Source organism: Phacochoerus africanus, chromosome 12 (genome assembly GCF_016906955.1).
Source record: "Phacochoerus africanus isolate WHEZ1 chromosome 12, ROS_Pafr_v1, whole genome shotgun sequence".
Lineage (NCBI taxonomy): Eukaryota > Metazoa > Chordata > Mammalia > Artiodactyla > Suidae > Phacochoerus > Phacochoerus africanus.
This window is the reverse complement of record NC_062555.1, coordinates 18,294,563-18,308,439: the sequence shown is the minus strand read 5'-3', so window position 1 is coordinate 18,308,439 and position 13,877 is coordinate 18,294,563. Positions and strand designations below refer to the sequence as shown.

Below are 13,877 nucleotides of genomic sequence, written 5' to 3'. Positions count from 1 at the left end.
AGATTATGCCTTCCTTCTGAATACTCCCTAATAGAAAGTCTTATAGAGCAATTCATTATGCTTTCAATTTTGTAAGTAAATGATATTTTTTCTACACAGTTTTTTGTCAATATATTTTTAATATTTTTAAAGGAAGCATCCTACTGAAGAAGAAAAGGTTGTCATTTGGGGTTTTCTTTTAAATGTATTTGAGATCTTTACCTCTATATTCCTGGGATCTCTAAGTGTGACTAACATTTTCTACCTACTAACTTTTCTACCTGCATCAGTTGCCTGGCTTAATATTAGGCCACAAGTAGCAGATGTGATAAATAAACCCCTCCAAGCAGTGGTCCTTAATAAGGATTAGGGTTTGAAAGAATTTCCAAATTTAATATTTGTAAAACTCTTTTGTCTAGCAAAAAGCTTCTAAAAGTATGATGATCACTTTCAAATTAAAAGTAAGGTATTAGATGAAAGGAACATCGAGTTCCCATTGTGGCTCAGCAGGACCTGATGCTGTCTATGTGAGGATGCAGGTTCGATCCCTGGCCTCGCTCAGTGGGTGAAGGAGCCAGTGTTGCCTTAAGCTTAGGTCGCAGATATGGCTCAGATCTGGCGTGGCTGTGGCTGTGGCTGTGGCTGGCAGCTACAGCTCTGATTCAACCCCTGGCCTGGGAACTTCCATATGCCGCAAGCGGGGCCATAAAAAGGAAAAAAAAAACCACACACACAAAAGAAAAGAATACATAAAAATATTTATAAATAAAAAGATTAACCCTAAACATATTTCAGAAAAAACTAAATGTGAAATGGCTTCACAGTAGGCTGGCAGTGGTTTATACTTTGGAAAGAAAAACCTGCTAATAATTGTGCTTCATAGTGAAATGCATCAATGATCAGATTGTTACCAATACACAAAGATCTTTGAGTTCAGCTTTCTATTGTAAGCATCCTTTTATTGTCACCTAGAGAGAATGAGTGCATGTCTACCTTAGAGGAACTCAGTGCTTTGCACACCAACCCTAGTCCAGCTGCTGAATATTTCTTTCTTATAAGCCAAAATCTGACACTTTGTAACTTTGACCCAGGGCTCCAGTTCTCCTTTCTGGTCTACTTAGTCCTCCTTTCACATTGTAGCTTTCAAATAATTCCTCCATTAACTGGTTTTTCATCTTTTAAAAACTTGTTGCATGAAACCCCCAACGCCTGTCATAAAAGTCACACTTTTTAGAAAGCAAATTTAGAATACTGGGAATAGTTATACATTTTCACACAAGAGATAAAATTCTAGGTTAGTGCTTTGAGGGAAGAATTAATTTTTTCCTGTCTTGATGCTTTGGTCAGTAATAATCTTATCTAATTTGAAGTTATTTGTTCAAAGGAGAGTTTTGTTAAAATGTGAAAATGAGCAATAGGGTCACATTTAATCTGCTGTGACCCTATTCAACCAGAATATTTTGAGTCATTTTAAAGCTTTATAAAAATTATTTTCAAAGGGCATAGTAGAATGGTTTCTACTGTTCTGTTTAGGCACAAACATTTTCTGAAACTTCCATCAACTTTTTTCCCCTGACTGCTGCTTTCTGTCATGTCAGAGGATGAAGTTTTTGCTGCTGCAGCAGAAGTACCTGGAATACCTGGAGGATGGCAAGGTCCTGGAGGCACTTCAGGTTCTACGCTGTGAATTGACACCGCTGAAATACAATACAGAGCGCATTCATGTTCTTAGTGGGTAAGCAATCTCAGCTCTTAGACTCCAGGTTGATGAAGGAGGTATTTTTATCAAGGTCACCATTCCAAAGTTACATTTCTTTTAGCATTCTCCCAAGATCTGAGTATTGCTAAATTCTTGGGTAATATTTGTTTGGATAAATTCACTAATGTGTGTACAAACTATTTTTGTCATCCTAGGAAGCTTTCTATATTAGGATACAGAGATATTTAAATGCGTGAAAGGGAAAAGAAACATGTATTGACAGTGAAGTGTCATTTCATAATCTTTAAAAGCCCTGTGGCCTAATCGTCTATAAAAACAATAAGCAATGAAGTCTCTTTTCTTTCTTTTTTTTAAAATGTTATTTAATGTATTTATTTGTCTTTTTGGGGCCACACTTGACATATGGAGGTTCCCAGGCTAGGGGTCCAATAGGAGCTGTAGCCACCAGCCTACACCACAGCCGTAGCAATGTCAGATCCGAGCCATGTCTGCGACCCACACCACAGCTCACCGCAGCTCCAGGTCCTTAACCCACTGAGTGAGGCCTCATCCTCATGGATACTAGTCAGATTCGTTTCTGCTGAGCCACAATGGGAACTCCAGCAATGAAGTTTCTAGAATTGATGCATGCATACATTATGTTTTAATATGTGCTTGTCATATACCTGGTCCTTGTTAAGTGTTTTATATACACAATCTCATTTTATCCTTTAAGTGTTAGCGTGCCCAGAGCCTTGGTTCTGAACCCCCATCTTATCTCTGTCCACACATATTTCCTAGGTAATCGCATTCTGTACCACGCCTTCATATACCATCTGTATGCCAGTGGCTCTTAAGTTTACCCTCTCATCTGAACTCCCACTGCATATATCTAATAGTCTACTCCACAGTCTCCATTTGGATGTCTAATGGGTATCTCAAAGTTATATATTCAGAGCAAAAATTCCTGATTCCCATTGTCGGTCTACCCACCAAGCTCCCCACCACAAACCTGTTGCTGCTCTAGTTGTCCTCATTTCAGTAAATGGTAAGACCTTCTCCCCAGTACTTCCAACAACAACAACAAACTTAAGCCTCATCCTTGCATTTTTATTTTTTGACATGTATTACTCACATAAGGAAGTGGCCCAGAGATGACAAGATGTAGACTTGACATCAGAATCCAGGGTTTCTTCCTCTCATTCCAAGGTCCTTTGAGCTGTATACCACATACTTCCCATAAACAGACATTTATATGAAACCTTAAGGTATAAATGTGTATTTTTCAGAAGGAAACAGAAGCACTCACAGGTAACTTTCCCAAAATTTTAAAAACAATTTTTTATAAAATTGATAATAAATTTTACTCCCCAAAACATTATTTTAGAAACCAAATTTTTTTCAGGTCCAACTTTTTTTTATGGGATTTTGTGAGTCTAATTACTCATACTACTAAAAAGTAAGTTCTCATCAGCTAAGGTACTATTTATCTAGTAAATAGCGAGGGAATAAGTAGTTTTGCTGTTGGATAAGAGGCTATTAAATTATTTAGGTACTAAATGCAGTATGCAGTTAAGAAAAGGAGGAGAGGGAGTTCCCGTTGTGACCCAGCAGGTTAAGAACCCGACTAGTATCCATGAGAATGTAGGCTTGACCCCTGGCCTCGCTCAGTGGGTTAAGGATCCAGCATTGCCATAAGCTGTGGCATAGGTCACAGATGTGGCTTGGATCTGGCGTTGCTGCGGCTGTGGTGTAGCCTCTGATTTGACCCCTAGCGTAGGAATTTCCATATGCCGCAGGTATGGCCCTAAAAAGACCAAAATAAGGGAGGAGGTGATGCTCAAGATACTTCTGTTATCATTTATTAAACTCTACCTGTATTCCAGATAGTAGACCAAGGACTTCATATACTCGATCTTATTTAATCCTCACTACCCTACTTAATACCCTGTCTACACATGAGAAGAGCAGATTGGTCTGAGGCCAGAGTACCAGACGAAATAGAGTTATTGCCGGGTCTTGTCTCCATGTTTGAATAGTGCCTTCACTTGTTTTACTTGAAAGCCTGTTCTTCGACAAGAGCCTGAACCAGCTTAAGGTCACTCTTCCAGCAGGGGGCCCTCATGTGTATTCTCCAGAATCCATGAATTAGCATTTCTGCCTCCTTCGGCACATATAGTGAGAACAGTTCCCAAATGTTCGGCTTTGGGATCTCAGTACCTTTCACAAGATGACACAAGGATTATTATCCAGTTATACCATTTTTTATGGCATCTGTGATAAACTGTGAAGGTATGTTGTTTTTGTTAAATTAACTTAGTATAAATATCTTTGAAGGGTTTTTTTGGGGGTTTTGTTTTTTGAGTTTTGTTTTACTCTTGAGCTATTAAATCAACATAGTGGTTAAGAGCAAGTGCTATAGCTGTAGTGCCTGGGTTCATTTTCCTACTTTGCCTCTCAACCGTAAGCCAGCTCCTTAAGCTTTGTGTGCCTTGGTTTCCTCATTTATAAAAATAGAATAATAGTGTTTACTTCACACAGAATTCTAACCTACATTAAGTCAGGTAATATATATTGAGTGCTTAGTTAAGAACAGAGCTTGGGGAGTTCCCATCGTGGGACAGTGGTTAACAAATCTGACTAGGAACCATGAGGTTGCGGGTTCAATCCCTGGCCTTGCTCAGTTGGTTAAGGATCCGGCGTTGCCGTGAGCCATGGTGTGGGTCGCAGACGTGGCTCGGATCCCGCGTTGCTGTGGCTCTGGCGTAGGCCGGTAGCTATAGCTCCGATTAGACCCCTAGCCTGGGAACCTCCATATGCCTCAGGAGCGGCTCAAGAAAGGGCAAAAAGACAAAAAATAAAAATAAAAAAAAGGAACAGAGCTTGGCACGCAATAAAAGCTACAGATGTGTGGTGATACGTAACAATATGTATAAAAATATATTCCATTAATAAATTGCATAACGATAATATTATCTATTATGCTATTACTGTTATATTGCATTTTAGTAATTATATCCAGGTGCCAGGTTGTATTAATGAATTGGGTCCACTGTAGAAATTTCTTCTTGGTATTATTTCTTAGTAAGAACTAGATATCCAGGAGTTCCCGTGTGGCGCAGTGGAAACAAATCCTATGAGTATCCATGAGGATGCAGGTTCGATCCCTGGCCTCACTCAGTGGATTGGGGATCCAGTATGGCTGTGGTGCAGGATGGCAGCTGTATCTCTGATTCAATCCCCTAGCCTGGGAACTTCCATATTCCACGGGTGCAGCTCTAAAAAGCAAACAAACAAAAAAAACTAGATATCCAAAGTATAATCAGTATTTTTCAGTATTTTTCAATTAACATTTAATCCAAAGAAAAAGGTTTGATATTTGGTGCTTTCTCTTTCGTATTTTTAGGTATCTGATGTGTAGCCATGCAGAAGACCTACGTGCAAAAGCAGAATGGGAAGGCAAAGGAACAGCTTCCCGATCCAAACTGTTGGACAAACTTCAGAGTAAGAGAATTAATTTTTGGTGTTGCTATGTTTTCTCTTAGAAATATTAATTAGGAAGACTTGTGTCTAGACATACTCTTATTGAATGTTGGTTATATAGAAGGAGTTTGGGGGTGGTGGTCCATTAAGAGACCTTTTGAACCGGAGGCTTCGCATTTCACCATGGAGTCTAAGCTATCTTCAGGAGAGAGTGAGAGGATGCTGGTCCCAGAGCAGTTCTCCTTTCATTTCCTTTATGCAGTGATGTACCCCTTAAGATTTTGTTTGGGGGAAAAGCTGTGGTTAGAGAAAAAAAAATATGTAAACCACAGCTTTAAGCCACAAGTGTTTTAGAGAGAGGCAGACCTCATTTTATTGCACTTCACTTTATTTCCCTTTCAAATGCACAGATACTGCTTTTTGCTTTTTTTTTTTTTTTTTTTTTTTGTCTTTTTAGGGCCACACCTATAGCGTAAGGAGGTTCCCACGCCAGGGGTCCAGTTGGAGCTATAGCCACCGGCCTACACCAGAGCCATAGCAATGCCAGATCCGAGCCATGTCTGCAACCTACACCACAGCCCACAGCAGTGCCGGATCCTCAACCCACCAGGTGCAGTCAGGGATTGAACCCGCATCCTCATGGATGCTAGTTGGGTTCTTTAACCGCTGAGCCATGACAGGAACTCCATAGAGACTGCATTTTTTGCAAATTGAAGGTTTGTGGCAACCCTGAGTTATCAATGATGATTCGCATTTTTTAGCAATAAAGTGTTTTTTAATTAAGGCTTGTGCATTATTTTAGACATAATGCTATTACACACTTAATCACTACAGTGTAGTATGAACACAACTTTTATATGTACTTTCTTGTGGTGGTCTGGAACCAAGACCACGATGTCTCTGAGCTGTGCCTGTTTTTTGTTGGTTTCAGTGGTGAGACCAAGATTTCTTTAGGTAAATTGCTTTACTCTCCCTCCAGATATTTTATATAACTTTCAAATTAGAGTAGGGGTTTTCTTTTTGCCACATGTTTATAATAAAAGACCCTCTTTCCCTCTCTGGTTAAGCCTTATTAGTATTTTCATGTTGAGGTGGGAGTGGAGAGCCTAAGAATCAGAAAACCATTTGGTTCAGGAGGTACTAGGCATTGAAGGATTGGAATCCGTAATCAAAACACCAGCTATTCCCTGAATTTTCATAGTATCCTTGATGTTAGAAGCGATTTGATGGCACTTGGAACTTGTTTTAACATTTTGGCTTGCTCTTTGTTAAGTGGAGATTTTTCTTATACTTGTAGTGATGCTTGGTCTCCCTCTGGGACACAATTATCTTTAGACTTTCTTTTCATTATCACTGCCTTTTTATTTTTTGTTGCGTTTTTGTCCTTGGGTTTTTGTTGTTTTTTAGGAAATCCACATAAAATTAAATCTCTCCTACCCAAATATATTTCATTCCAGTGGCAACATAGCTGTGGACAAATATTCTATAAAGCTCACATGTTGTTATCACATCACCCAGAACTGCTCTCTTTAAAAGGGACACGGTAGTTGTAGTGTAGGGGCAAGTGCAGCAGCAGATGAGCCATTTGTCTTAAATGAAGTATACTGTTTTGGTTTTTTAATTTTTTTTTTTATTTCTCTTTTTTAAAATACCTTCTATTAAAGCCTATTTACCACCATCAGTGATGCTTCCCCCACGGCGTTTACAGACTCTCCTGCGGCAGGCGGTGGAACTACAAAGGGATCGGTGCCTATATCACAATACCAAACTTGATAATAATCTAGATTCTGTGTCTCTGCTTATAGATCATGTTTGTAGTAGGTAAGAGGAAAACTTCTTATATTCTAAAGTAGGCTAACATTTTACAGACTCACTTATGAATTTTATTTAAATGTTTTTTTGTTTTTTATCCTGTCACTGTAAAAACAATTCATGTTTGCTTTAGCTTTCACAAGTACAGCTAGAACTACTGGAGTTAACAATTAAGAGAAATTTGTATATGTTCGTATAGGAAACCATACCTTAAACTGAAGCTGGAAAGCCTATTTTTCCTTTTCTTGTCTGTGGGTTTGGTTGGTCATTTTCCGTACCTGGCCATTTTTTTAAGGATTTGTAAGTGATCCAAGTGTTTACTGTCCTTGGATGCCAGAGATGACTTAATGATTTTTTTTTTTTTCCTGGATATTATGGCTGTCTTAACTAGGGCTCAAGTTATTTTCTGCCCATAAAGATCACGGAAATACTTTTTTTATAAGGGAGGGTTCTGCTTTTTAGTTAAAGGTGACTTTAAACTAAAAATGCTTAGAATAACAGGTATTATTATTATTATTAAAACTTTCTGGTTTGTGTTTTGTTGTCATACCTACCCATCTGCATAATTTAATTTGTAAGAATTCAGGCTTCACTTTTGTTAGGAGTATTTTGAGTAAAAACGTCCATACTGTCTTGATGATTTCCAAAATTTTAGCAGAGCTTTAGTTTTTAAGATCCTGAAAAACAAATTGTGAAATCTTTTAAACTCCAGGAAGAAAATTATTTGGGTCTGGTGAACCAAACATAACAGCTGCTGTGCACATGCTCAGTTTCTTTTGTCAAAGATCATCGAAGAACTGCTGAAAGTAACATGAATAGGAAGAACAAAAGTGTATAAGTGTGAGGACTTTGGAAAAACGAGGAGCTTCTGAATAACCATAAAGATTATGTACATGTACACCTTTGCTCTCTGATTTAAGATAATCTTTTAGTTGTGCATAAACTACTTTAATAGGTAATTGAATTCTCACTTCACCCTCCCCCATTGCAATTTTAAAAAATGGTAATAATGTTTGAACTACTGGCCATCCGTAAGTCACTTAAGTCTTATTTATCTTAGACTTGTTTTTTAAAAGTTATAAAAGAAAGTAATTAGAGATCCTTTTCTTTGATCCCTTTTTATGTTAACATTGTTCTTTGACTGACTTATGACATTTTTTTTTTGTTTGTTTGTTTGTTTTGTCTTTTTGCTATTGCTTTGGGCCGCTCCCGCGGCATATGGAGGGTCCCAGGCTAGGGGTCCAGTCGGAGCTGTAGCCGCCGGCCTACGCCAGAGCCACAGCAACGCGGGATCCGAGCCGCGTCTGCAACCTACACCACAGTTCACGACAGCGCTGGATCGTTAACCCACCGAGCAAGGGCAGGGACCTAACCCACAACCTCATGGTTCCTAGTCGGATTCGTTAACCACTGCACCACGACGGGAACTCCGACTTATGCCAGTTTTTAAGTCTTTTCATTTAAGTTGAATAGAGGTAGAAGGAGATAATAGATTAAAAGATCAATGTCAGATTAAGGATCTGACATTGTCACTGCTGTGGCATGGCTTCGATCCCTAGTCTAGGAACTTCCACATGCCAAGAAGGTGAGGCCAGAAAAGCGGTGGTGGGTATATGGTTTCATATTTTATAGCCCCATTAGCAAATTTGAGATCAGTGTTAAAGCAATCGTGAAACAAATTTTTTTTTTTTGGTTCAGTGATGTATTGAAAGATATTTATGGTAGTCTTTATGGTTTGTGAGGTATCAGTGAGTTCAAAGCTTACCTTCCCATTCGGAAACTGAAAAGTATGAGAACATGATCTCTGATTTTAAGTGCTTTAATTTCTATACCAATACCTGTGAAAGTAAATGATGGACAATATATAGTCTGGCTTTTTCTGTGCACCTATAAACCTGCATAGAAAGCACTCCGCAATTTTACGTAGAAATAAAAGAGTTCTTGCTTCTCAGAAATAAGCATTGACAATTAGAAAGGATTCCTTATAATCTTCTAAAATCAGAACTTTGATTCTGTGCTCTTTCTAGTTAGCAGTACCCTCCACCCACCCTCCACCTCTGCTGGAGAGCCAGTTTCTTAAAAATAATTGCCCACTATACATTCACACTCTCCCCTTCCTCACTGCTGCATCACCCTGTGGATTCTCTGTAGCGTTAGGGTTTGTGCAGCCAGCACAGCTCCCAAACTGCTGATGTTGGTGAAGAACATCTTTATTCAATGCAGGGGCTACTTTTCAGCTTATATATTGGCGTTTCTATAGCTTTTGACTACTTTGCCTTGAAACTTGTCCTTTGACTTCCAAACCTTAGGTTTTCCTCCTGGCTACTCAGGCCCCTTCTCTTTCCCTGTCCCTTTAATTTTGAGTTCCAGGACTGTGTGTCTTTTCTCACCCTACTCTTCTTGTTTAGGTTTACTTCCATGATCCTAATGACTCCTAGATCTGAGCTAGAGCTATAGAACTGTCTCCTGAGCCTTAGACCTCAATACAACAATGTGAATATTGCTCAAGTACCATAAATGTAACATCTTCCCTCTCTTCTTACCTATCCCTGCAAAGTCTGCTTTTCCCTTTGTTTTTTGCAGGTTTGGGTTTTTTTTGTTTTTTTGGGTTTTTTTTGCTTTTCTTTTTAGGGCCACACCCGAGGGATATGGAAGTTTCCGGGCTAGGGTTCTAATTGGAGCTCCAGCTGCCAGCCTACACAACATGGGATCTAAGCCACTTCTGTGACCTACACCACAGCTCACGTCAATGACAGATCCTTAACCCACTGAGCGAGGTCAGGAATCCAAACTGCATCCTCATGGATACTAGGCAGATTCGTTTCTGCTGAGCCACGATGGGAACTCCTGCTTTTCCCTTTGAATTCCCTCTCAATGAAAGACTACCATCTACCCAGTTTCTACAAGGAGTCAGCCTTGAGTTTTCACTCGAGGGGTAGATTTTAAAGACACTAAGTGGGGGGTGTCAAGCATATATATCATCTTTAGAGTGGTTATATATATTGTGTGCCCTTTATTGCTGAACTGAGAAAATATACCCTCAATTTGATGTAATTGCTAGTGTTCTCCACTTGTTTGAAGGTCTTCAGGTAATCATTTTTGAATAGCTATTGCATTCCAGGAATTTTAGATTTATTTCTCATCCTTAGAAGAACCCTAAGAACCTTGTTAGGTGTATCTTCATCTCATTTTATAGATGAGAGTACTGAGACTCAGAGGGGTTAAATGAAAGACCCTAAAACTTCTGACCCAAACTTGCCTGACTGCAGTGCCTATTCTTTTTGTTATGCAAAGATGCTTTTATATAAATGAAGGTATATTGTTCCTTCTAGAACAACCTGATGCCAGCCCCCTTATACAGACAAACCTGAATCCCTGATTATTAATTTTTATTTCTATGAGTTGACTTAATCAGACCAAAAATCCTGTCATGGATGCATACTTTGTCTTTAATCTTGAGAAGTGGGGAGAAAAATAATAATATTATAAATTGAGGCAGACTTTAGATTACTGATTTCCCCTAAGATTGCCTTGCTAATGTTATTTCTTTCTCAGCATAACCAAATATAAACTTCAAGATTTAATTTTATTTTATACTTAAATATGTATATTATACTTAAATATACTTGAGAATATCTTAAATATTTAATATATTTAAGGTTTTTTTGTGGGTTTTTTTTTGTCTTTTTTGCTTTTTCTAGGGCCGCTCCTGCGGCATATGGAGGTTCCCAGGCTAGGGGTCTAATCGGAGCTGTAGCCACTGGCCTACACTAGAGCCACAGCAACATAGGATCTGAGCCGAGTCTGCAACCTACACCACAGCTCACAGCAACACCGGATCCTTAACCCACTGAGCAAGGCCAGGGATCGAACCCACAACCTCATGGTTCCTAGTCAGATTTGTTAACCACTGAGCCACGACGGGAACTCCTGTTTAAGGTATTCTTAAGTATTTAAGATATTCTTAAGATTTACAAATGCACTTGTATCTTATTTGGAAAGTTTTTGATCTTCAAAGAAGTTTCATCAATTGTCTAACCATTTTCTTTATTTATTACTTTTAATCTATTTTAAAAGAATAACTGTTTGTGAACTTATTTGTTTTAGGAGGCAGTTCCCGTGTTATACTCAGCAGATACTTACGGAGCATTGTAATGAAGTCTGGTTCTGTAAATTCTCTAATGATGGCACTAAACTAGCAACAGGATCAAAAGATACGACAGTTATCATATGGCAAGTTGATCCGGTATGTACTCCAGTATGAGTGTTTAGATTGCAAAAAGAGGTAATTTTTAATCTGATTGATGGAGTATAAATTTTTTAAGTATGCATATTTAAATAGCATTCTTTTACAAGAGCATTTTTTGTCATCTTTGTCATGTCTTGTCTCTTTCTCCATTGTTTAGTTAATATATATAAATACCAAAATTGTTGACTGTTATGTGTTAAGTGATTGTACTAAGTCTGTGTGTGCATTTTCTAGTTTTATCTGAATACCTCTGTGACGTACTAAATACCTCCTGTTTTCAGATGAGGAAACCAAGATAAAAGTTAAATGCCCAGGTTCTCACAGCTTGGAAATGGCAGAGTTAGACCTAAACCCTGGGATATTTTTATTTCAGACCTACCACTCTTTTGCGGGGGCAGGGGGTGGGGTGGGAACCTCACCCAAGGCATATGGAGGTTCCCAGGCTAGGGGTTGAATCGGAGCTGTAGCCACGGGCCTACACCACAGCTCACAGCAGTACTGGATCTGAGCCATGTCTGCATCCTACACCACAGCTCATAGCAGTGCTGAATCCTTAACCCACTAAGCGAGGCCAGGGATCAACTTGTGTCCTTATGGATCCTAGTCAGATTAGTTTCCCCTGAACCACTATAGGAACTCCCAGACCTAGCACTCTTAATTTCTCTGCCAGTTCGTTATATTTGTTAATACTTGATTTACAGTTCAATAACAGTGTCCATTCAGGAGTTCCTATTGGTGACTCAGCAGGTTAAGGACCTGACGTTGTCTCTGTGAGGATGTAGGTTTGATCCCTGACCTCATTCAGTGGGTTAAAGATCTGGCATTGCCACAAGTTGCAGCATAGGTCGCAGATGTGGCTTGGAGCCAGTGTGGCTGGGACTGTGGCATAGACTACAGCTGCAGCTCCGATTTGGCCCCTAGCCACAGACATGGCCATAAAAAACAAAACAATTAAAAAGATTAATAAAAATTGGAGTTCCTGTCATGGCTCAGTGGTTAACGAATCCGACTAGGAACCATGAGGTTGTGGGTCTGATCCCTGGCCTTGCTCAGTGGGTTAAGGATCCGATGTTGCCGTGAGCTGTGGTGTAGGTCACAGACGCAGCTCGGATCCCGAGTTGCTGTGGCTCTGGCATAGGACGGTGGCTACAGCTCCAATTAGATCCCTAGCCTGGGAACCTCCATATGCCAAGGGAGCAGCCCTAGAAAAGGCAAAAGACCAAAAAAAAAAAAAAGGAATAATAAAAATAAAAATGTCTAGTCTGTCACTCATTAGAAAAGACTCATTAACTATTTTGCCTTCTGGGAGTTCCTGTTGTGGCCCAGCAGAAACAAATCCAACTAGGAACCATGAAGTTTCGGGTACCATCCCTGGCCTCACTCAGTGGGTTAAGGATTTGGTGTTGCCATGAGCTGTGGTGTAGGTTGCAGACTGGCTTGGTTCTGGCGTTGCTGTGACTGTGGTGTAGGCCAGCAGCTGTAGCTCTGATAGCCTGGGAACCTCCATGTGCCACCAGTGCGGCCCTAAAAAAGACAAAAGACAAAATTTAGAATTAGGATATGATACTAGCTCACACTAAAGTTTTTGGGTTTGGGGGTTGGGGTTGGTTTTTGCTTTGTTTTTGTTGGTTTTGTTTTGTTTTGTTTTTTGTTTTGACTGTACCCACAGTATATGGAAGTTCCCAAGCCAGGGGTTGAATTGACATGTGCCACAGCTGCAGCAATGCTGGATCTTTAACCCACTGCACCAGTCTGGGGATTGATGAACCCATGCCTTAGCAGCTACCCAAGCTGCCACAGATTCTGAACCCACTGTACCACAGTAGTACAATAAAGTTATTCCCACAATAAAGTTTTGAACTGCCATGTTGAAAAATAGAGAAAAGGAGCCATAGAAGGAAGTATCTTAGAATCTCGAGTTCCTGCTGTGGTGCAGTGGATTAAGAATCCAACTGCAACGTCTCAGGTCACTGCAGAGGTTCAGGTTCAATTCCTAGCCCGGCACAGCGGGTTGCCACAGCTGTAGCTTGGATGCAGTCCCTGGCCTGGTAACTTCCACATGCAGTAGGGGCAGCCATTAAAGAGAGAGACTCAGATTGAGAGCATGTATTAATTCTTGTGTACCTGCAGTATGCTGTGAATGATGGAAAGAAAATAAGATCTACTCTTTGCCTTAAAGCAGGCATTTTTTTCTCTTTCTTTAGTATCATATCATCCTCTGGCAGTCTGACAACCCTGTGGACCCTTCCTCAGAATAATGTTTTTAAATGCATAAACCAAAACATACAGGAAGCTGAAATATGTATTATATGTTAATTGCAAAGGAAACCCAATTATATTGAAATATGATTGTCAAAGTAGTACACAGAAGATAGGGTATAGTGGGAGTTCCTGTTGTGTCTCAGTGGGTTAACAGCTCGGCTAGTATCCATGAGAATGTAGCTTTGATCCCCTACCTCACTCACTGGGATCCGGCATTGCCGCAAGCTGTGTTACAGCTCCAATCCCATGTTGCTGTGGCTGTGGTGCAGGCTCTCAGCAGCAGTGCCAGTTGACTCCTAGCCTGGGAACTTCCACATGCCACAGGTGCAGTCCTAAAAAGACCAAAAGCCAAACAAACAGATAAAGTATAGTAACATGTTACTGTTTTATTAA

The 13,877-nt window shown here is 39.8% G+C and overlaps 1 protein-coding gene across 2 annotated transcripts in view; it reads left to right on the top strand.

Annotated features, from left to right (window-relative positions):
- WDR26 (WD repeat domain 26) overlaps positions 1 to 13,877 on the top strand; it is a 39,467-nt gene that overhangs the window by 7,439 nt on the left and 18,151 nt on the right. For both annotated transcript variants that reach the window (XM_047755088.1, XM_047755087.1), the window contains exons 4-7: positions 1,578 to 1,714; positions 5,085 to 5,182; positions 6,826 to 6,982; positions 11,081 to 11,219. In XM_047755088.1, coding sequence (XP_047611044.1) covers positions 1,578 to 1,714; positions 5,085 to 5,182; positions 6,826 to 6,982; positions 11,081 to 11,219 — 531 coding nt within the window. The remainder of the gene's footprint in view (positions 1 to 1,577; positions 1,715 to 5,084; positions 5,183 to 6,825; positions 6,983 to 11,080; positions 11,220 to 13,877) is intronic.